This window comes from Myotis yumanensis, unplaced genomic scaffold (assembly GCF_028538775.1).
Source record: "Myotis yumanensis isolate MYYU_CA2020_CCGP unplaced genomic scaffold, mMyoYum1.0.hap1 SCAF_11, whole genome shotgun sequence".
NCBI classification, from domain to species: domain Eukaryota; kingdom Metazoa; phylum Chordata; class Mammalia; order Chiroptera; family Vespertilionidae; genus Myotis; species Myotis yumanensis.
In genome coordinates this window covers 53,442,820-53,466,375 of record NW_027223762.1, presented here as the reverse complement: position 1 = coordinate 53,466,375, position 23,556 = coordinate 53,442,820, and the positions used below count along the sequence as shown (strand labels likewise).

General features: G+C 47.8%; 1 protein-coding gene and 1 pseudogene across 3 annotated transcripts in view; one reads left to right on the top strand and one right to left on the bottom strand.

Moving 5' to 3' along the window:
• Positions 1-20,589, top strand: part of ST3GAL5 (ST3 beta-galactoside alpha-2,3-sialyltransferase 5) — a 43,806-nt gene extending 23,217 nt beyond the window's left edge. For all 3 annotated transcript variants that reach the window (XM_070429627.1, XM_070429629.1, XM_070429628.1), the window contains exons 3-7: positions 594-705; positions 12,472-12,815; positions 16,583-16,769; positions 18,023-18,181; positions 19,321-20,589. In XM_070429627.1, the coding sequence (XP_070285728.1) occupies positions 594-705; positions 12,472-12,815; positions 16,583-16,769; positions 18,023-18,181; positions 19,321-19,569 (1,051 nt within the window). In that variant the 3' untranslated portion in view covers positions 19,570-20,589. The remainder of the gene's footprint in view (positions 1-593; positions 706-12,471; positions 12,816-16,582; positions 16,770-18,022; positions 18,182-19,320) is intronic.
• On the bottom strand, positions 3,400-3,885 carry LOC139020061 (large ribosomal subunit protein uL13 pseudogene; annotated as a pseudogene).
• Positions 20,590-23,556: the final 2,967 nt, after the last annotated feature.

Below are 23,556 nucleotides of genomic sequence, written 5' to 3'. Positions count from 1 at the left end.
CATGACCAGGAGTTACTGGACGGTGGGTCAGGGTTGTAGACACTGGGTCTGCTTTTAACACCCTTTTCCCCTTCCTTTAAAAAAAACAAACCAACGATCAAGCCTGGCTGGCGTGGCTCAGTGGTTGAGCATCAAACTATGAACCAGGAGGTCATGGCACATACCCCGGTTGCAGGCTCTATCCCCAGTAGGGGGCATGCATGAGGCAGCCCATCAATGGTTCTTTCTCATCATTGATGTTTCTATCTCTCTCTCCCTTCCTCTCTGAAATCAATAAAAAATTATATTAGAGAGAGAGAGAGAGAGAGAGACCTACCCAGAACCTCACTGTCAATAAAAATAAAAAATCTATTACTTGATTTTATTTTGTTTTGTTAAGTTCAGTAACCTGGACTTAACAAAGTCTAGATAAATGATTAATTTATCTTCTCAGGGAATAAGTAGTGCCTTAAGGGGTCACCCTGAGGTCAACTGTAAAGACAATACTGCATAGCAGACAGACTGAATTTGGGTTAGGTTTTCACTTGTTTCCCATGATCACTCCTGATTGTCACGTGACCGCATCATTATAACTAATTGATTTTTTTTTCTAGGTGTATACTTCTTGTGTTTGGAGTGTGGATCCTTTATATCCTCAAGTTAAATTATACTACTGAAGAATGCGATATAAAAAAAGTGCATTATGTGGATCCTGACCGCGTCAAGGTGAGATATCCCACTGGTGTGGTTTAAATTAAAACATGTCCAAACATACATTTAAACATTAAAATCATCTCTAAAGTATAGTAAGTAAATGTTCATTAAAACTATAAATAGAGGGGAAAACACTACTTAGCACTCTAAAACCAGAATCAGGGGCAACCCACCCTAAAATACAACGGAGTCTGCCCCCGAGCCCACAGCATTCTTCCGTTCCTGAGGTCACGGGGTCGGGGGAATCCCACTCACCCAACTCCAGGACACCTGTCATGTGGTTAACAGGCCACAGTGCTGTCATGTGCGTGTTCTTAAAACAGAATGGGAAGAATTTATTTTAGTGTCATCTGTCATTCCTGCATTTCATTTTTTTAATGATTTCACATTGTATTTCAAGATTTTTTCTTAAATTTATTTTTATTTTTCTAAGTCTGTTGAGCCATTAAATGCTCATTTCACTGATTATTTGAGTGCTTAAATTATCCAGCAACGTCCAGCCTTGGATGAAAGAGGTGATTTTAACTAAGGTAGCGTCATGATAACCAAGCATGTATAGGTGCTTCTCCTGTGGTATTTAGTTATCGTGACTGGGAGATTTCCCTGTATTCTCCCCATTTTACAGATGAGGCCTGGAAGGTTAAGCTGCTTGCCCAGGTTCACATCTAGTTTTGTTAACGCATCTAGTTTAGTGTGTACTGTGTAATAACTGTTATTAAAGTGCTTTAGTAGCGTAAACTCAGTTAACCCTCTGAACAGTCCTGGGATGGAGGTTCTGTTATTAATCCCATCTCACAGCGGGGGAGTGGAGGACAGGAGACGGTCACCCGGGCAAGGTTACCATGGCGAGTAGTAAGGAGTGGAGTCGGGGCTTGGACCCAGCATTGTCATTTCAGAGTCTGAGCTCCTGGTGATCCTGCTCTCTGCCTGGGTAGGGAGTCCACGGAGAAGAAACCAGAAGAGATAGACAGTGCGCTGCAGAGAGGAGAGAGCTGAAGTTCCTGACCTAGAATCAAACGTAAATGTCAGTAACAAGGTGACCTTGGGCAAGTTACTTCATTGTTTTGAGACCCAGTGTTCTTAGCTATGCAGTGTGAATTCCAGCATCTGTGTAGCAGGTAGGCATCCAAGTTGAGTTAGATAATACCCACAATGCTCCTTTTCTAATCCTGATTTTTCTTCACATGGTCTGATTTAATCTGTCTATCCTAAGTGCCTCAAGCTTTTGGTGGAATAGACACCGAAGTAAATGAGGAGAGAGTAGTTAAACGCACAGCTTGGCCTATGCAGACACTTGTGTCTCAGGGGTCTTGCTGATCACCAAGCCCTCCTGTCCTCGCTGCTTCCGCCCTCCAACATTCGCTGACTCAGCATTTCATCAGCATTAGCCCGTGTGCTTCGCTGGAGTAGGATGTGTCCAGTAGCCACTGCTCGGGCCTTCCCTCTCCTCCCGATCCGGCTGGCCTTGTGGACATCCCCAAGTCCCTTTCCACTCCAAGGCCCTTCACAGCTCTCTTGGATAGTTTTTAGACGTCCGGTCTCTCTCTGTCTCCTGGGAAAGGCCTAAATGCTCGTATCTGTGAGCTCTTCCCGTTGTGTCTTTGCTGCACTCTCCACATCCTCTGTGCATCCTTCTGCACACTGCTGACCAGCTGCAGAGGTAATGGCTCTTGAGCAGGGATTAACTGAGAAAGGTGAGCTGTCTTGTGCAAGGGTCAGGCACACCATTTCAGAAGTTCAAGATGGGGAAGATGCATGTGGTGTAGGGACACCTGGGGTGAAAATCAACTTGGTGGTTTTAGTGCCAAGCCAGCACCATCTGCATCGGCATGTGCCGTGGCCGCCTACAGCCATTTCCCGTAAGCTACAGTGATAGAGCGGAATGGTCTGCTTCAGATAAGTGCTCTGACCATTATGGCCATCACTCTCTAAGGTTCCCTCCAGGAATCATAGTAACTTCTGCGAATGACCAGAGAAGAGACTCAGGACCATGGCCCTGAGGAACCTCGGAAGGAGTGGGGACCTGAAGGGGAGAAGACCTGGTACAGGCCACATAGCCGCTACTGTCATGGGCCATGGAAGGTCGCCCCACCTGGGTGGCCTCGGTGTCAGAGATGCAGACCAGGCGATGGCGGCCAAGCTGAAAGAAGGGGTTGACGGTCCCAGGCGTCCAAAGGTGGAATGAATGGGCCACCTTTGTGGCAAGCCTCTGGAGGTCTTTAAGCAAAGCCAGGATGACTGTTATGGAGGTTTGGTAGGTAGAATTCAGGCATCAGACAGCAGTGGTTCAGGAGCCTTTTAGGTTCTTTCTAGCCCTGAGACCCTGTGCTTCTCGACATTGGGCCAGTCCCTGGCTGCAGCGTGTGGGCTGGTGTTGGGACTTGGGGCTTTCCCTGGCCTGAGTGCAGGTGCATGGCCCCACTCGTCCCCAGCTCAGTGACTACCCCGCTGGACTTCAGCGGTGCTTGAAGCTCCTCTGAAACTTGCCACTCTCCACCTGGTATTGTAATAATTTATGCAAGCATTTCGTTGTCCCATCTAAAGTACAAGTTATTTGAGAACAGAGATGGTGTTTATGGAAATACATAGTTTCTGGGATTTCAGGAAAAGGAATCATGACCTAAGATTGCCCTTTGGGACTCTGTGCTCTCACCCATTGCCCCAGATTGATGTCTCCTTGCCCAACTTTTTTTTTTTTATTGGGGCTCAGACCAGGATTCCATGGGTCTCGAGGACCTCTGTGTATCTGTCAGTTCTCCTTCACATTCTTTTGGGCCCGTTTCTGTAGCCTCATGAGCTGCTTTTCCTCCTGGTAATAAGTCTTGGCCTTCTTCCTCTTCTCCTCCCGCATGGCTGTGACCGCCAGCCTCATGAGCCAGGCGCCCTAGGCAGGCAGCCTTCTGTGTGTTCTTCAGAAGCACAACATTGAGGGCAGTGGGAGCCACCTTTTGCTTTTACTTGTAGGTGGCGGGATTCCATCAAACACCTTGAGGCTCTCCGGGGTGGCCTGGCCTGCTTGGTCTTGCAGAGTAGCAGGCCCCACACAGTCTCGGTCTGATGAAAGATGTCGCTGGGGGCTCGGAAGTGGTAGGGCCACGTACTTCAACTAGTTTCTGTAGAAATTGTCAGAAATGTTGATGCCCTCACAGTGCACAACCACCACCTCTGGCGCAGCAGTACCTGCTTGGCCATGGTGGCCACCAGGTGCCTGGGAGATGATCTCAGCCATCGAGCACGGGACCTGCCCCTTTGCCATTTTCAGTGGGGAAAGCTCCTTACCTGCCGTTCTGCATGCAGGCATGCCCCACTAATCTCATGTGTGGATGTACACTCTTTTTATTATTATTATTGATTTGAGAGAGAGAGAGGGGGGAGAGAGAGAGAGAGAAACATCAATTGGTTGCCTCCCATGCACATTGACCGGAATCAAACCCGAAACCTAGGTATGTACCCTGACTGGGAATCGAACCCACAACCTTTTAGTGTATGGGAGGATGCGCCAACTAACAGCCACCTAGCCAGGTCACTACTGTGGTATTTTGACTATTTTTCTTCCTCACTGTCCAACAAATAAGCCCTTGAGAGAGAGGGATTGTGTGCTAACATTTTACACTAATTAATATGTACTTATCTATATTAAACTCCAGAGGGAGGGGGAGATATTCCTTAAACCACAGTTTGTTTTCTCATCTTTGAATTCCAGATTATACAGAAAATCCACAGTTAAACAACAGGAAATTTCAGGAATGCATATTGAGTGTAAAATTCCTTTGAGGAGTAGGACAGATATCTCCTGTCCAACTCTCCATGTCTACCAATAGACAGTAGACAGAAAAAAGCCCCCCCATCTCCTTCCCCCTGAAACATGGAATATGAGTCCTCCATCTAGGCTTATGGGGCCAATGTTTACTGCTGGACCAGTAGCAGACTCATAGCTGCCAGTGCCCTGCCCTGATTGGCTCCAGTGAGGGTTCCTGACCATTCACTGACAAGGAGGATGGAGGTACCTGATGGGCAGGGCCAGTCTCCCAAGGCCACTGCCTGTGCAGAGAAAGGGGAACAAAACTGTGGTTTCTCCGAGAAGGTGTGGAAACCCCCTAGGCAGCCCACTGTGACCACCACATCAATCCAGGTCTAAAATATTTTTTTACAATTAAGAAAACACCCAAAACTCAGATAATACAGAAATAAACACAGTGGAAAGTCCCCTGGAATTTGTGGGAAAAAGGAGCCATAGGAGGGCAGTTAAGTAATTCACATGTTTGTGAACGTCTCAGTTCAGACATTTAATAAAGTAAAAAGTAAAACCACCCTGTAACCATGGTGGAAAGAGGGGTGTCTTTTATTCTATTGAGACTTTTTTTTAATGGAGCTTTTTAGCATTGTTGACCCCCTTGAAATGCCACAGTGGTCCTCACAGCTTGTCCTGCTTCATCCCACACAGAGGGAGCAAAAGGCAGATGCCTCACGGGGCCTTCCAAATTAGAGGAAAGCCAGAGTTGGAAATCGCTGAGGACTTGGGGTGGGAATAGCAGAAGGTGAGACTGAAATGCGATAGGTCCAGAGTGCAAGACCTTAAATGCCACACTCTAAGCAGCTCCTAAGTTGGATATGTAGACATGCATCATTAAACGAAGAACAGCAACCCCCAGTAGAGGAAATGGTGGAGGAAGCTGGCTGGTGCGGCCATGGTATTCTCAGTGGCTGGGAGATGGCGTTCAGTAAGAGCTCCCCACAAAGACAACCCTGCCTCCAGGCTACTGGTGGAGTGAGGCCAAAGCGTTTGGACAAATCTGAATGACTGTGAGTGTGTATCAGCTGAAGAGGGTCTCAGAGCCACGAGGGTGGGGCGCTGTTCGCTCTGTTGATGACATTCAGCAACTCGCAGTGTTAGGGGCCCCTGCCGACCCTGTTGGCTGAGCGAGTTCTGGTTGCACTGGACCTGGCCTGCAGTAGCACAGAGGTGTGTGGCTCTGTTGGTTGTGGGCTTTATATTTTCTATTTAAAGATGGCCCTTAGTGTGCCACTTGTGGTTTTTTTGTTTTTGTTCTTTAAAGGCTGCTAACAGTGGTCTCTGCAGGAATGCTCGGACACTTTGAAAGTATGGTTGAGAGGCCGAAACCGGTTTGGCTCAGTGGATAGAGCGTCGGCCTGCGGACTGAAGGGTCCCAGGTTCGATTCCGGTCAAGGGCATGTACCTGGGTTGCGGGCACATCCCCGGTAGGAGATGTGCAGGAGGCAGCTGATCGATGTTTCTCTCTCATCGATGTTTCTAACTCTCTATCTCTCTCCCTTCCTCTCTGTAAAAAATCAATAAAATATATTTAAAAAAAAAAAATTAAAAAAAAAAAATTAAAAAAAAAAAAAAAAAAGAAAGTATGGTTGAGAAGGAAAATTGCACTTTCTTCTTCAACCCCTCCTCTCTGGTAACCACCATACTGACGTTTGATTGGAGAAAGATGTGGTATTTATACAGACAAGGGAATACTACTCAGCTATATGAAAGAAGGAAACCCCTCCATTTACAACAGCGTGGATGAACCTTGAGGGCATTATGCTCAGTGAAATAAGTCAAACAGAAAGACAAATACTGTATGATCTCACATGTGGGATATGAAACAGAAAGCAACATACTTTGATTTTTTTAAAGAAATACCCTGGTTTTCCATTGCAAATCATCATTGACACTTGTATCAACCAGATGTCTCTTTATTCTTAATTGTGGGCAGCCAGCAAGTTCATCCTGGAAGATGGTTTTTGTTGTTAACTTTATTGACTTTCAGAGAGAGAGAGGAAGGGAGAGAGAGAGAAACATTGATTTGTTGTTCCACTTATTTAGGCATTCATTGGTTAACTAGAGGCCCCGGTGCATGAAAACTCATGCACTGAAGTGGGGGTCCCTCAGCCCAGCCTGCCCCCTCTCACAGTACAGGAGCCCTCAGGGGTGGGAGGCAACCCGGCGATCAGGGAAAGGTGACGCCCCATCACACCTCTGCTGCTGCCACTGCCGGCAGCAGAAGCCTCGGCCGGCCCTGGGCGGCTGGGCAGCCGCCATCCGAGGCTTGCCTGCACCTCAGCTGGCCCTACTTGCCTGAGCCTCAATCAGTGGCGGGTGCAGGAGGACCCGTGGCCCCAGTGGCAGGTGCACTGAGCAGCAGGCCCCGTCCTCACTGGGCGCCGCCATCTTGTGAGGGTGTGATGGTCAATTTGCATATTGCCTCTTGATTATATAGGATTCTCGTGTGTGCCCTGATTGAACACACACCTCTGGTGTGTCAGGACAGTGCTCTAACTGAGCTATCCAGCCAGGTTAAACTTAAAAATTGGCGTCCTGACTACCTTAAAAATTGAAGCCCTCATTCCCATGCCTTGATTTGAAGGGCCTGGGAGATCCTGTGTCTCTGAGAGTCACCCATTCTCTGCTTACCCTGGGTGCATGCAATCCAGACCCTTCCACATCCTTTGGAGCTGTCTGCAGCAGAGAAGGGGAAAGCCTCCTCTCTGTCACAGCTCCAAAAGGCGATTCTCTCCAAGAAAGATGAGGTTTTCCTCCTCCAAGGCTTTAAAACTTGGAAGAAGGAGGAGAGAGGCTAGGAGTTCCTGGTTAGAAGAAATTGCCCCTAGGGGCTTTCTCAGAGCTGGTTGTGTGTCTTTGAAGGAGTTAAAACAAAAGAAGAAAAAGAATTGCTGTTGCTTTCGGCTTGTCTGGTGGCATTGGGAGCATTCATTTGCCAGGGGTTGATTATTGCACCCAGTGTGAACGAGGCCAGGGAGGGGTCACGGTCAGAAGATGAGGCTAAGCCTTGTGCTCTGCTCACGGTCTAGAAAATTAAGTTTGAAGCCTGCAATGGAACTCGGCCAACATGGAAATAGAATGAAATTTCACTCTTTCCAAACGAAACTTCTGGAGAGAAAGTGCGGCCGCCCAGCAGCTTCGGGCACAGGTAGCCTGAACACCCACCTCTCCTTCCAGTCACGCGTCAGTCAGCCGCTTCTCTAGGTCTCCCGTGGCGCTCTGTCCCGGGAGGCTTGTAAAACCAGATGCTCGCGGTCTCATTCTATAGTGAGGAACTAGACCTTTGTCCTCGGAAAATTGCTGTTTCTAACCTTCAGACCCAGAGTCTAGATACAAGCTTGTCTGGTGTGCGCAGCCCCGCTGCCCTGCCCCCTGTGGCTGGGCCTTAAGGTCCTGCTGGGTAGCAGGTGGGGTTGGGGGCTGGCCCTCAGTCCTGGGGCTGCTCCGGGAGGGACCAGTTCCTCTCGGGCTTTCCCACTGACTGTTCATGAAGCTCTCGATTCGTGTTCAGGCTCCTGTCCCCCGGCGTTTGTGTGCTGCTCTCTGTCTGTGGAGGCTGTGGCTTTTGGAGTTGGGAAGGTAATCCCTAGCCCAGGTCATGCCAGCTCTGCCCTTATCGTGATGCTACCTTGAGCCCACAAAGTGCCTATACTAGCACCAGTCTTGCCAGGTGTCTCAGGCATCACAACGTGACCAGTGATCATGCATAGTGTCTGCAGCCTCATCTGAGGCTCCAAGAATAGCAGTTTCCCTTGTCAGAACCAGGGCCAGAGCCTCTCTCTCTCCCTCTCTCCCCTTCCTCTCTCTCTAAAAATCAATAAAAACATATTTTAAAAGTGGGGGTTCTGCTATAAGATAGATACATGTCTACAAATATGTTATTACTAGAGGCCCTGAGCACCTAATTTGTGTGTGGGTACGGTCCCTAGGCCCGGCCTGTGATCAGGGCCATCTTCCCCAGCTGCCCGCAGCCAGACCCAGGTTCCCCATTCGCCATCGGGTGACCAGTGCCTGACGGCCGGGGAAAGGGACCAAGAGGTAGTCAGTGCACCTCATAGTGACTGGTCCAGTGGTCATTCTGGTCATTCCACCATTAGGGTCAATTTGCATATTACCCTTTTATTATATAGGATAGCAGCTACAGACAGAGTACCCATGTGGTGGTGGCCAGGCTGTGGGATGCGCAGCCAAGGGTGGCCATGGGGAATCTGTTGAAGAATCGTGCAGGGAGGAGGTCTTCACTAGCCACCCCTGGGAGAGGGAAATCTAAGGTGGAGAGAATGCTTGACCAGCAGGCTCCCCGAAGAGGGGAAGGCTGGAAACATTGTCCAAGGAAGATCTTATCAAGTTTGCCAAGAAGTAGATGATGCTAATACAGGAAGCTAAGTCAAGATGTACAGGTATTAGATCGAAAATATTCATCTTCATCACAATATCATGTAATGATGGTTAAGAATTATGTTTTTAATAGTTCATTGGCTTGTTTAGTTTACCAGGGAATCCAGTAAAATCTTAGTGTAGTAGAACCTATTGCTATTTAACACTAACCATATGCCTCTCATGTTTTTTAATTATCTCACATCTCTAAACTGCAGTTACCTTTGGATTATTAATATAAAGTCAGGGAGGAGGATTTTTTCTTTTTCTTTTTTTTTTCTTTTTTTTAAAATATATTTTATTGATTTTTTTTTTACAGAGAGGAAGGGAGAGAGAGATAGAGAGTTAGAAACATCGATGAGAGAGACACATCGACCAGCTGCCTCCTGCACATCTCCTACTGGGGATGTGCCCGCAACCCAGGTACATGCCCTTGACCAGAATCGAACCTGGGACCCTTCAGTCCGCAGGCCGACGCTCTATCCACTGAGCCAAACCGGTTTCGGCAGGGAGGAGGATTTTTTAAAAATACTTTTTTATTGAGTTCAGATAGAAATGGAGAGGGAGAGAGAGAGAGAAAAATATCAATGATGAGAGAGAGTCATTGATTGGCTGCTTCCTGCATGCCCCCTACTGAGGATCAAGCCTGCAACCCAGGCATGTGCCCTGACCAGAAATCAAACCCAGGACCCTTCAGTCCCCAGGCTGATGCTCTATCCACTGAGCCAAACTGACTAGGGCAAGGGAGGAGGATTTTTAAGAACAATTTGTTAAAGTTAAAGCACATTTTGGATTAAAGACTTGAACATTAGACCTAAAACCATAAAAATCCTAGAAGAAAACATAGGCAGTAAGCTCTCTGAAATTGCTCTTAGTAATATTTGTTAGATATGTCTCCTTGGGCAAGGGAAAAAAAAGAAGAAATAAACATGGAACTACATCAAATTAAAATGTTTTTGCACAGCAAAGGAAACCATCAACAAAGCCAAAAGATAACCTATCAAATGGGAGAAGATATTCACCAATGATATATCCAGTAAGGGATTATTATACAAAAGATATAAGGAACTCATACAATCTAATTCCAACAAGATAAACAACCCAATGGAAAAAATGGGCAGAGGGCCTGAATAGACATTTCTCCCAAGAGGACATATAGGTGATGCTCAATGTCACCAGTCATCAGGGAAATACTAATTAACACCACAGTGAGATGTCGCCTCATACCTGTCAGAATGATTCACCAATAAATCAACAAACAGCATGTGTTGGTGCAGATATGGAGCAAAGGGAACCCTCGTGTACTTTGGGTAGGATTGTAAATTGGCACAGCCACTATGGAAAACAGGTATGGTGGTTTCTCAAAAATTAAAAATAGAACTACCTTGTGACCCAGCAGTCTTCTGGGTATTTATGCAAAGAAATTCAAAACACTAATTCAAAAAGGTATATGTATGCCTGTGTTCACTGCAGCATTATTTACAGTAACCAAGAATGGAAGCAACGTAAATGTCCATCAATAGATGACTGGATAAAGATGTGGTACATACATACAATGGCATATTGCTCAGCCATAAAAAGAATGAAATCTTGCCATCTGTGACAGAATGAATGGCCCTAAAGGGTATTATGCTGAATGAAATAAGTCAGACAAAGTCAAGTAACATATGATTTCACTTACATGTGGAACCTAAAAAAATAAGTGAACAAACAAAATAGAAACAAACTCATGGATACAAAGAACACGTTGGCAGTTGTTGAGGGAGTCTCAGGGGCTGGTGAAAAGGTGGCGGGATTAATAAGTACAAGTTAGCAGTTATAAAAATAGTCATGGGGATGTAAGTACAGCACAGGGCACATAATCAATAATCCTATATAATAAAAGCCTAATATGCAAATTGATAGAAAGGCAGAATGACAGGTCACTATGATGCGCACTGACCACCAGGGTGCAGACGCTCAACGCAGGAGCGAGGTCCTGGACTGCGAGAGGGCACAGGCCAGGCCGAGGTGCCCCCACACCCCCTGGCCCAGTGCATGAATTTTGTGCACCGGGCCTCTAGTATTGTAATAACTTTGTATGGTGTCAGGTGGGTACTAGACTTATTGGGGTGGATTGCTTCATAAGTTATATAAATGTCTAATCACTGTGTTGTATAGCTGAAACTAACAATATTGTATGCCAAGTATAACTGAAAAAAAAATACCAGCCATGCCAAAAATATGTTATACAAAAACCTAATAAAAATAACAAGGCTTTGAGAAAAAACATAGCTGGGGCAAACATTTGAAACTATATGCAGCAATAAATAATCCTTGTAATAGTACGGTCATCGTTCAAAGGACATGTTCAATCCTAAAAATATTCCAGTAAACAGGACTCACACACACACACACACACACGCATGTGAAGGTGGTTTGGTGGTGGGAGGGGTAAGGCAGGGCAGAGGCTGCCGATTGTGGACTTGAGAACAAAAGCTCTGTGACAAGGGAGAACTTTCTGCCAAGCGGTTGGTCCTGAGGCAGCATGTGGCCAGATGAAGCCAGGAGGAAGGCCGTGGGCATGGAAAGTGGTACACGTTCCTCCCGGCCTTGTGGGTTCAGCTGGGCTAGTGTACTTGGCATTAGATTGTTGTTCCTTGTCGATGCAACATGTTAATCTACAGGGAAAATTGTATACGACATCAAGGCAACTTCTGTGTTGACATGACATTATTCCTTGGTTACATTGAGAGTAATTTCCAGACTCTCATAAAGCTCATTACCCCAACTGATGAGTAAGCCTGTTTCTCACCCTGAGCAGATGAGAACCTCAAATATGGAAAACATTCTAATTGTGGTAAGAAACACGTAACATAGCATTTACCTTCTTGGGCATTTTTTAAGCACGACGTATATTCACATTGTGAAACAGATTCCTAGAACTTTTTCATCTTACAAAGTTGAAACTCATGCTGTGAAACAGATTTATCCTATAAAGCTGGGACTACCCATGAAACACACCCCCCTTCCCGTTTCCTCCTCCCCCCAGTCTCAGGTAACCACCACTCTACTTTATTATACATTTGACTGTTAGACACCTTATATAATGGAATCATGCGCTATTTGCATTTCTGTGCATGATTCCATTGTATAAGGTGTCCTTATCTCACTGGGCATAATGTCTTCAAGCTTCTTCCATGTAGTAAGGTGTGACGGGATTTTATGAAATCTTAAACACCTCAAAGTATATCTTCCCCCCGCCCCCAAATTTACTTGAACAAGGTTAAGCTGGGGGTGGTAGGAGATGGAGGGTCCTTCCTGCTTTGAGAAAAAACACAGCTGGGGCCAACATTTAAAACTCTACACAACAATAAATAATCCTTTATGAAATAAATACTCTGGTTGAGTCTGTAACATGTCATGTGATCCTCCCAGGTTTTTCCTTCAAGTTTCTCACATAAATTAACTCTGAAAAGCAGATGTTCTGTGGGAAAAGACAACCGTCAGAAGGGGAGCTACCTCAGACACCTTACAGACGACAGAGTGTCACCTCTAAAGGTACATTTCTACATTTCTAATGCCTGACAGTGTTGTAAGCGCAGGTTGGTGTGATTCCATTCCAGAGAGCTCAGAAATACGCGCAGCAAGTCTTGCAGCAGGAGTGCCGGCCCAGGTTTGCCAGGACGTCCATGGCGCGGCTGTTTGGGCACCGGTACAGCGTGGACTTGCCGCCCTTCGTGAAGAAGGGCCCCCGGGCGAACGAGGCCGAGTACAAGTACGACCCTCCTTTCGGATTCCGGCACTTCTCCGGGAAAGTGCAGAGCCTCCTGGAACTCTTGCCTGAGCACGACCTTCCTGAACACTTGAAAGCAAAGAGTTGTCGGCGTTGCGTGGTCATCGGAAGTGGCGGGATACTCCACGGACTAGAGCTGGGCCCGGCCCTGAACCAGTTCGACATGGTGATACGGTACGTTGCTTTAGACCAACCTTCCTCCTCCAGAGCTGGCTCACTGCTGTTGGTCCCCTACACGCCCCTGCTGCCCTTGGGGAGGTGACTGTTGAAGAAATCAAAACAAAAACATGATGTGATTAGATGCTCCAAACTGTGCGGTACTGACCCCAGTTTGGCAAAACACTTTTCAGAAGAGGTGAGGTTTAGGAGGATGGGGAGGTTCAGATAAGCCAGCAAAGGAGGAAGGCTGTGCCAGGCGAGGCCAGGAGGACGGGAGGCTGAGTGGGTGGGTGCCTGGCCTGGGAGCTGGGCTGGTGTGGGTGAGCCCTGCAGGCCGCTGGCTGGGCTGCAGAAAACACACAACAGGCCGTAAGGAGCCAGCCTGGATTCTTCTTGGCCTAGCTGGCTAAGCTGCTTTCTGATTATAAAAGTAAAATATGTTCATTCTTGAAGATTTAAAAATACAGGAAAATATAAGGAAGAAAATGCCACTCATGGCACAAAAACCAACCACTGCTAATTGGCTGTGTTTTTTTTTTTTCACTTTTGCTCTTTTTACATACTAATGAGTGCATTTATATTCTTATGAAGGGTTTTGCTTTTTTAGCATCGTGGTATGAATAGTTTCTGAGGTCGTTCTCTGTCTTTGGGAAACTAACTTGACCGTTTACTATTCCTGTAAATGAGGCAACGTACGCTACTTAGCCACCCTCCCATTGTTGGACACTTAGAATGTCTCCAGTGTCCTTGTGATTGTGAAAATGCTTTGCACATTCTCATGTGTGTGTCTGTATGTACATCTTTGATTTATTCCCTTGGACATGATTCCAAGAATCCCTAGAATTGTTGGATTAACAATATTTGAATGGTTTTTAAGGCTCTTGATACACTTTAGGGAATTGTCTCTATCTTACAGGTGTTCAAAACCAGGAGCATGATGAAAGTTGGGTCTTAAACTCGTAGAGAGTAGGATGTGGATTTGACAGAAGGCGGGAGACAATAGGGCGGGAGCCTGGGTTTGGAGGCTGCAATCAGGGCGAGCAGTGTGGGGCCGGGTATGAGATGGAGAAAGAAGAAATAGAGGCTAGAGATCAAATAGGAGCCCGACCAGCATGGCTCAGCAGTTGAGCATCAACCTATAAACCAGGAGGCCACAGTTCGATTCCCAATCAGGGCACATGGGGGGCATGCAGGAGGCAGACAACTGGTGATTCTTTCTCATCATCGATGTCTATCTCTCTCCTTCTCCCTTCCTCTCTAAAATCGATTAAAAAACACATTTTTTAAAGATCAAATATGAGATATATTGGAAAAGTGAATTACAGGATTTTCTGGCAGGGGACACCAAGATTTCTAGTCTGGGGTCTGAGGCAGTAGTGGAACTGCTATGAGAAAATTTACCCGTTGAGAGAAATCTCTGGTTAGTTCAGATATTTTGAACTAAAAGCAATAGTGTGTACACATACTGCCTTTGTCCTGGCAGCCGAGGTCTCGGGCAAGTGTCCTGACTGATTTGTGCCTTCGTTTCCTCATCTGTAAGCGGAGGCGGTGATGGCACATCCCTGAGCGGGTTACTGTGAAGGTTAAAGGCATGAATGGGTTTAGAGCACTTAGAATAGTGGCAGGCCTGTGGTATATGCTCAGTAAATATTAGCATCGGATTGGGGGGAATGTGCGGGAATGTGGGGGCTAAGGAGGAGAGGGCAAGGGTATAAGGTGTGGTAGGCAAGAACCAGACTTCTGTAAGTTATAAGGGAGAGAAGAAACAGGTAAGAACCACGTTTTAGGTCGAAAGCGGTCCCATAGGCCCCAGTGAGCAGAAAGCAGGATGGTGTGCAGCAGGAGTGTGCAGGTTGGGGTGAGGGCAGACACGTCACTGCCTTTCACTGGCTGATGTCTGTGTGACAGTGCGTGTCATGTGCTTTAGACGTCCCAGTCCTCGCTGAAACCACCATGGTTGGCCAGTGTCAGAGATGAGGACACCATAGGGCCCCGATCCACGCCAGGCACCAGCATTCCACATGCAGGGTTTTGAGGCTTCCAGAACCTCAACAGGCAGCGTTGGGGGAGGCAGACAGGACCCTGTGCCCATCGAATGGTGCAGGACTGGGAAATGGGGGAGGAGGTAAGAAACCAGGGGTCCTGATAGAGGAGGTAAGAAACCGGAGAAGAGATGTGGAGGAAGGGGCGGCCTCCAGCAGCAGAGCAACGGGATCTGGCTCTTCGGGGAGGAGGAGGGCAGGCAGTGAGATCTGGGTGAGGAGCCTCACTGGGCAGGAGGAAGAAGAAGCGGCCCTGGGAGAGCGGGAAGGGGGCTGGGAAGGTGCCTGGTGATGGTGGGCACCAGCCTGGCGAGTGTGGACTTCATGCATAGGCACTGGGAGGCCACAGCCTTAGGGCCAGAGAAAGGGTGACTTAGCATAATTATGAGGGAGAAGCTTTGGGGGAGTAACTTTTAATATTTTTTAATTGAATTTAGAGAGAGAGGAAGGGAGAGGGAAAGAGAGACAGCTATGTAAGAAAGAGGCATCCATCTGTTGCTTCCCGCACACACCCCAATTGGGGGCTGAACCCACAACCTAGGTATGTGCCCTGACTGGGAAATTGAGCCAGCACAGGACGACACTCAACCAATCGAGCCCCACCAGCCAGGGCTGGGGAGTAACTTTTAGACAAAGTGATTCTAAATATAACAGAAAAGTTGCAAAAATAGTCCACAGAACTCCTGTTCACCGTTCTCCCAGATTCCCCTTTGGTAACACTTCACCACGTTGGCTTTGTCATGTTCTCTTTACATATGCGATGATTCTTCTCCGAACCCTTTCAGAGTTCGTTGCAAACATCTAGCTCCCTTACCCCTAAAACTTCAGCATGTGTTTCCCAAGAACAAGGGCATTCTATTACAGAAGCACAGAGCATTATTCAGAGTCAGGAAGTTAGCACTGATACATCACACCTTATCTGCAGTCTTGATTCACATTTCACCAGTTTTCCTAATGTCCTTTATTTTAAAAAAGAAAAGGAAGGGGGTGGGGGGAGCAGAAAAAAAAAAAGGAAAACATAGCTGGTCTAGGCTCATGTCTTACATTTTGTTGTCCTGTCTAATAATATCTTTTAATAATCCAGGGGTAAGTGTCTGAGGTTTAGAAGAGGAAGTGGAATAGAAGAGAAAGGTTAGATACAGGTGACATAGTACAGGCCAAAAACCAACCACACTACAAAACTGTATGACAGTGTGAGCAGTAGTATTGCTTTGGGAAGAATTCTTAGACTTCTCTCCCAAACAGCCACCCTGGCAAAGCCTTCGCTGATCTAACAGTTGTTAGTGTCCCAAATCCTCGCTTTACGACCAGGCTGCACCTGGGCCCATGGCCACACCCCCATTCAACCCTGTCCATATATAACTGTCGCCGTGTCTGCCTGGCCCTGGTTTCTAGGTTTTCCTCTCTACCTTTTGGAAACTCTGACAAGAGCCACTGGTATCTGAGCACAATGGGAGGCTTTCAAGGAAACATTAGTGCCCAGAAAAAGCCCAAAATATACTGTTAGTATTGCCTAAAAATGGGACGAGAGCGAATTGCTTGGCATTCAGAGATGAGCTGGGGGCATCCCTCACAGGGCACCTCTCACAGGGCAAGGAGGGAGGGACACCCCGGCCCCAACCACTACCCATTCCCAGGCCTAAAAAAAGTACGGAGAACACAGGAGGGAATTCTTTAGTGGTGTGATAAGGTAGCTAATGGCTTGCTTTGTCTATTTATCTTGTCCTTTGTGTTAAATAGGTTAAACAGTGCGCCCGTTGAGGGATATTCAGAGCATGTTGGAAATAAAACTACTATAAGGATGACTTATCCAGAGGGTGCCCCACTGTCTGACTTCGAATATTATTCCACTGACTTGTTTGTGGCTGTTTTATTTAAGAGTGTTGACTTCAACTGGCTCCAGGCAATGGTAGAGAACGAAACCCTGGTAAGCATGGAAATCCGGCCTTCAGTGTGTCTGGGGTCTCTCCTTGTGATGCAGACTTTTACTTTTCAGCAGACTCGGTGGAATGCATGCTTTCACTTCCGGGTTGTGTTTTAAATAACCTCTCCCTCTGTGGAAACCCCTCAGAACTCCTTGCTGGAAATGGCTTTCTGAACATGATCGATTCACAGGTGGAGGTCAAGATCATTACTTAATGGGAATATCAAGTTTTGGACAAAAATTGTTATTACTAAGGTTGATGACCCAATGGGTTCACTAGACTGGAACTTAGGTGGCTTTTGGCTTTTCCTAGAAATTAGGTTTACCTGGGTTATTGTAAACCATTATTGGGGATATTGAAAAGAATGTACATAAAACCTCTGGGGAGTATTCTCAAAGAGCTTCTCCCAGACTGCCTTTATTGGTGGTGTAAATTCCCAGGAGTAAATTCCCAGCATTCCAGAGGGCGGGTGTGGAGGAGACGGCCTCACCCGGTCATAGTCTTCTTTGTCTTTTTTGTCTTTATGGTGATCAGTCACACTTTATAGTCCCTCCCATTGTGTTGAAATTAACTTCAGAGGCCAACTGTCGTGGAGTGCGAGTGCATTTATATTCACTTGCACAGACCAGCGGTCCACACAAGTAATAGGACATACGGGGCTATGAGACCTTTCACAGAAGCTTCCTGTGGTGGAGACTTGTATCTCCGGCACTTGATTCTGTGCGGGTTATCGTGGTCTTCCGGGCTTTCTATGGAAAAGAAGTTGTTCTAGTTGGGACCTGAAGCTCATACGAAATGACTCAGTCAGTTACCAAGAGACTTCACGGGACTGGGAAAAGGAGTGAGTGGAGGGAGAGAGGACCCTGGGTGAGGGCCTGACAGAGCCGGCACTCACAGCACTTAGTACCCTTGAATTGGTGCTGTTTGCTTAGTCTTCCCTGGGCAAAATGGTGGCTTTTGATCCTACAAAGGCTGTACCTCCTCTGGTCATTCCCTAAGCAGTTTCTTCCCCACACAAAAGATGGGTCTGTGGCTTCTCTCCTTGTCCAATGCCACCTTCAAAGACCAGGTCCTTTGGAGCTGCGTGTTTGAGTTGAGAGTGACTTTGCAGACAGCTGTGAGTTTGCTGCTGAACGCGTGCCCGCCAGGGGTCACGGCCACGGCTTGGCCCGTTTATCAGGGGATGCGTTCCCCGCTCCACTGATCGATGACTATCACGTATCCCTAATGATTGCTTCTTGTTTTCTTTCCTCAGCCATTTTGGGTACGACTCTTCTTTTGGAAGCAGGTGGCAGAAAAAATCCCGTTACAGCCAAAACATTTCAGGATTTTGAATCCAGTTATTATCAAAGAGACTGCCTTTGACATCCTTCAGTATTCAGAGCCCCAGTCCAGGTTCTGGGGCCGAGATAAGGTATTTTTTTTTTCTTCTACTGAGAGTTAACGATTCTTGTCTGCGTTTGAGGGATGACCTCTGTACATATTTCACTTAGGCTCGGCTGTGTACACAGAGGCATCTTCCAGTGGGGAAACCTAGGCCACGATGAGAAGCGGAATCTGTATTCACCACTCTGCACCCTGACTCAGGGCTCCTCAGTGTTCATTGGTTGTCCCTGGTGTCTCATCTCTTTAGTAGAGTCAGCACATTAGCACGTAGGTCACTGAGATGTTATTTAAGACTAGTGACCTGGTGCACGGATTCATGCACATTGAAAGGAAATTAATTAGAAGGTGGCCAGTAGGGCAGGACTGGGCGAGACGGGCCAGACACGCCCTGGAGCCAACCTCCTGGGGTCCCTCCCCGGCCGGCCGCACCTGGGGTGGAACCCTGGCTCTAAGGGCATCTGCGGAGTGAGCAGGGTACCTCCAGCAGGTGGGGTCCCTCGGGTTGGCCTGTGGGGATCGGGCTGAAACCGGCTCTCCAACATCCCCTGAGGGGTCCCAGAGTGCGAGAGGGCACTCTGCAAAGTTGCTGTCGTACAGGGTGTGGAATGCAAACACAAGTGTGCAGTAAACCAGATTCCGGCCAACAGTGCCCCAGCAACAACATAACCCACGGCCGAAGGTGGAATCTCGAGGCCCCGCCAGGAATAGGTTTCCTCCTCTCTGGTTACAGGGTGTGTCACCAGAGAACCACCGCTGCCAAATCACTGCAGCTTGGCAGCTCCTGCATTGAGCATCTGCCCCCTGGTGGTCAGTGCACTCATAGCGACTGGTCAGATGGTTGGACACTTAGCATACAGCCTTTTATAGATGTAGATGATGGTATAGTCGATGCAATATTGTGGGACTGTGAAGGGTGAAGAAAAGCTAATGGATATGAGAACACCTTCATAATATATTAAGCAAGAAAATTGAGTTGCAGAACATCCCATTTTTGTTTAAAAATAAAAACGTGTCTGTAGAGATGCCCAGGAAAAAAGCTTGGAAATAAACAGCAGGCTGAAATCGTGGGATGTTTAAAATCGCCGCCTTTATTACTTGGCACAGCATGCGTGCTATGTGGGGAGCAGCGAATTGCGCTCAGACTGTTGGGTCTTTTTTCTTTTCCAGAACGTCCCCACGATTGGCGTCATTGCCGTTGTCTTAGCCACACACCTGTGCGATGAAGTCAGCTTGGCCGGCTTTGGCTATGACCTCAGCCAGCCCAGAACACCTTTGCATTACTTCGACAACCTCTGCATGGCCGCCATGAACTTCCAGACCATGCACAACGTGACGACGGAGACCAGGCTGCTGCTGAAGCTGGTCAAGGAGGGTGTGGTGAAGGACCTCAGCGGGGGCGTCCATTGCGAGTTTTGAACACAGACAACCTCACTGGAAATGCACCTCGGACTCTGAGGGCCGCTTTTCTTGGCCTTCTTGGGGCATTTCTCCTACAAATACTTTGAGATGCAGCTGGTGTTTTTAACTTTTAATTTAAAAGACAAAAACCAGTTTCGCTCTTCCCATTCCACCCCTTCCTCCTTCCACTCCCCCCACCCCCCTCCGTATTTATTTGAGGTTGGTGTTTTTGCACAAAATTTTGTAAGTTAATTTTGGGAATTGAATTGGAAAGACTTTCTGAAGAGAACTGGGTGTAATGATGTTTTACTATAGTTTAAGAAATTTATTTAATTTGTAAGAACGCTGCCCAAGTGCACACAGAATACCAGGTAGTCCGTGGAAGGAGAGGGGAGTCAGCCTTTGAGGAGAGCCCTGAACACCTGGTTCTGGTTCTGGTTCTTGTTACCCCCGACATCTGGGACGAGGTCAGAGGCCCTGGCAGGAGGACCTGCTCAGGAGCTAACCCTCTGGCCTGGTCCGGCCATGCTGCGGTGTGAGGCCTGGGCTGGGTGGAGACGTTGATGGTCCCTCCGCTGCTCCCCCTCCCGCCAGCGACCTGCGGGGATCAGCAGGGGGGCTGTCTGCAGGTCCCGGTCAGGGAGAGTCAGAAGACATTTCCCGTGTCCTCGCGGCACTGCGCGTCGCCCTGGGCTGCAGAGGCCCCGTCTTCCCTGCAATTAGGACAACTTTGAATTTCTTGAAAGTTTTTAACGGCCCTTCCGAGCACTTCCATGTTCATCCAAGGTGTTACGCTGTCCTTCCCAGGAGGCTTCCAAGAGTTAGGACAAAACCTCTGTTTCCCAGAGTCGTAAGAGAACAAGCCCTTTCCAAGAATAACATGTTTTCTGAAACACTAAAATGACATTCTCCCAGTATTATAAATTGCCTATTTAAAAAAATTTTTTTTTGAATGCCTGCCCGGCAGTATGTACCAGGCAATGTGCTGGTCAAAAGGAAAAAGAATAAAAGTTTCCTGAGTTCTCACAGTCTAGTTAATTTGAGTGTTTTTTTTTTTTTATTAGAAGTCTCTAAGTCTACCGGAAATGTCCTTTCTGGATGCTGCTAGAGCAGCGGTTCTCAACCTGTGGGTTGAGACCTTTCACAGGGGTCGCCTAAGACCATCCTGCATATCAGATATTTACATTACGATTCATAACAGTAGCAACATTACAGTTATGAAGTAGCAACGAAAATAATTTTATGGTTGGGTCACAACATGAGGAACGGTATCTAAAGGGCCAGAAGGTTGAGAACCACTGTGCTAGAGGGACACTCCCTGTGGATGCCGGCAGTGAGGGGCCGAGTGTGGAGGCTGCCTTCTGCGAGGGGCTTCGCCTCGGGTGGTTGCAAGTTCTTCCAGAGAGATGGTGGGTCGTGGCTTCTTCCCAGAGAACAGGCTTGTGAAGCTCTTGTCTCTTAATTGCTCCAGTCTTAGTGTGAGACAGCTGCTGCGCCTCCGCCCGCCTTCTCCTCCGTCCTGCCTCTCCTGCACCTCTGTCCTCCCTCCTGCGCCTCTGTCCTCCCTCCTGCGCCTCCGTCCTCCCTCCTGCGCCTCCGTTGTCCCTCCTGCGCCTCGGTCCTCCCTCCTGCACCTTCGTCCTCCCTCCTGCGCCTCCGTCCTCCCTCTCCTGGGCCTCCGTCCTCCCTCCCCTGCTGCGCCGTCCTCCCTCCTGTGCCTCTGTCCTCCCTCTCCTCCGCCCTCCCTCTCCTGGCTCCTGGTGCTGCCTCTCCCTCAGATCTCGGTTCTCACGTCTCTCACCTGCGTCTGCAGCTCCAGTGGCGCTGCAGCAGACTCCCTTTGGCTCCCCGGGGCTCTGGGCCGGCTCAGATGAGCAGGCACAACAAAATAATAGTTTTCTGGTTTCGTGTCTTACCATTTCCCATGGGTTTTGCTGTCCAGTGTATAAGGTACTGTTTATTTAAGAGGGAATGCTTTTGAATTCTCCCCAATTGAATGACTTGAGATTTGAAGATGGAGACTCAGAGAGACGGTCCACAGCTGTCCTGTGACAGCTCTTCTATGTGTAATTTTTTTAGCAAGAGAAAGGGAGAGAGAGAGAAACATCAATATAAGAGCAAAACTGGTCAGCTGCCTCCTGCATGGGCCCCAACTGAGGATCGAGCCCACAACCTGGCACGAGCCCTGACCGGGAATCGAACCGGTGACCTTTCGGTGCACAGGACGACGCCCAGCCAACTAAGCCACACCAGCGAGGGCGTAACATACTTCTTACTGGAACTTTGAGCCACAAAAAATAGTGAACTTTAGGTTTTCTTTTGTCTTTATTTTTGTGGGGTTTTTTCCTCCTATGGAAAGCGTCGTCTCTCCAGAAACCTAGGCCAGCCTTAGAAAAAGGCTGTGGCCCTGGGATGGGCACCTCCCAATGATATAGCTCATGTTTTCAGGCAAAAGCTAATTTGGGATCTAGACAACGTCATATTTTTCTAGGTGTGACCATGCCTGCTTCATTGATCCTTTTGTGTCACACTGATTTTTTTTTCCATTTCCAAAGAATGTATTAATAAGGCATTGACAATGTCTGTTTCCACAGAACTGGGGGGTCGGGGTGTCTCATCACCTGTGGGACCCATCAGTCAAACCAGCTTTGGACTGGACTGCTCATGTTGAACCTCGTGGCCCTCAGCTGTCCGTCGGTTTGTGGGGTGGGCCGGCTTCCTTGTAAGAGAAATAGCAAATTAGTGGTCACACCTTAGTCTCCCCCCATTATTAAAGATTTCTAAAACCAAGGACCACGTTGTCTCAGCCGCCTCGGTCTCCAGCGCTCTGGGACTTGATGTCAACGGGACTGTCGCATTTGCCTTATTGTCCCGAGAAACGTTCAGACCAGCGTGGTAGGAAGATTGAGAAACGGTGACTCCGCCTCCTCCTCGGCAGGTTTATGGCACCCGAGTGTGGGTTATTGTTTCATCTTTCGCCTGGGACACTTCATTGTGTCCACTGAGAAGGAGGAAAGGAACGGTACCTGGACGTAGCCGGATTCACCGCAGAGTAAAGTGCTCACATTAGTATGCTTGGGTAGCAAGCAAGAACCACGTGACCCCAGGCTTGCTTCACTCACACGCCCGACAGCAAAGCCTCCCTCAAAGGGCCGTGTTTTCCGCCCGTGTGACCAATGCCCTCTTCACAGACACTGACCCTCCGTGACCAGCACTCAGCTCTCTGTCCAGGACACAGACAACAAGGGAAGCAGACCCAGTGCCTAGAGCACCCCCCTCCCCCAAACAGGCCTCCTGGAGGGCGAGGCACCCTGGCCCAACCCTCTGGGTCTGTTCTCTCCTTTCCCGCTGCCCAAGGTCTCTTTAGACAGCATGGATTTGTCTTCTCAAAACATGGCATTTATCTGGATTTGCCTACAACCAACACTCAATATTAGACTGAAGTATATTGGGAAGGAGAACTATTCATTAAGCAAACACACTCAAATTTTATTGACTAGAAATTAATGTTCCCCCAAAGGAAATGACAGTCTGAGTAGTTTGACCTTCATTAGTGAAATGATTAGATTGGACTAATTTCCAATATTAAATTTCAGCCCATTTAGCAAGAAGAGCACCCACAGTGGTCGGCTGTGGTGCAACAAGGGTAAATAAACGGCGTGCTGTGAAATTTAGTCCTAACCTTTTCAAGCGCAGATTTCCCAGTGAGCTGTGTCCAGAAGGCCCGTGGGGAGGGAGACACGTTCGTGAAGTTCCTTCTGTCTGGAAGAAGCGAGGTGGCAAGGGCTGCGTTGGTGTCAGGCCGCCCGCCATCCAAGACTTGGCCGGTGTAGCCGCTGTAGCCTTTGTGCCGATGAGGATGTAAGGCAGGGAGTCTTCAGAAAATATAAATAATAGAGAAACGGACTTCTCAGGTGACACCTCATAGCAGCAATGCTAGTAACTGTACCCTAAAAGTCTGTAGCTTCTAAAGGAGCAATGTTTCCACTACCTTCTGTTACCTGC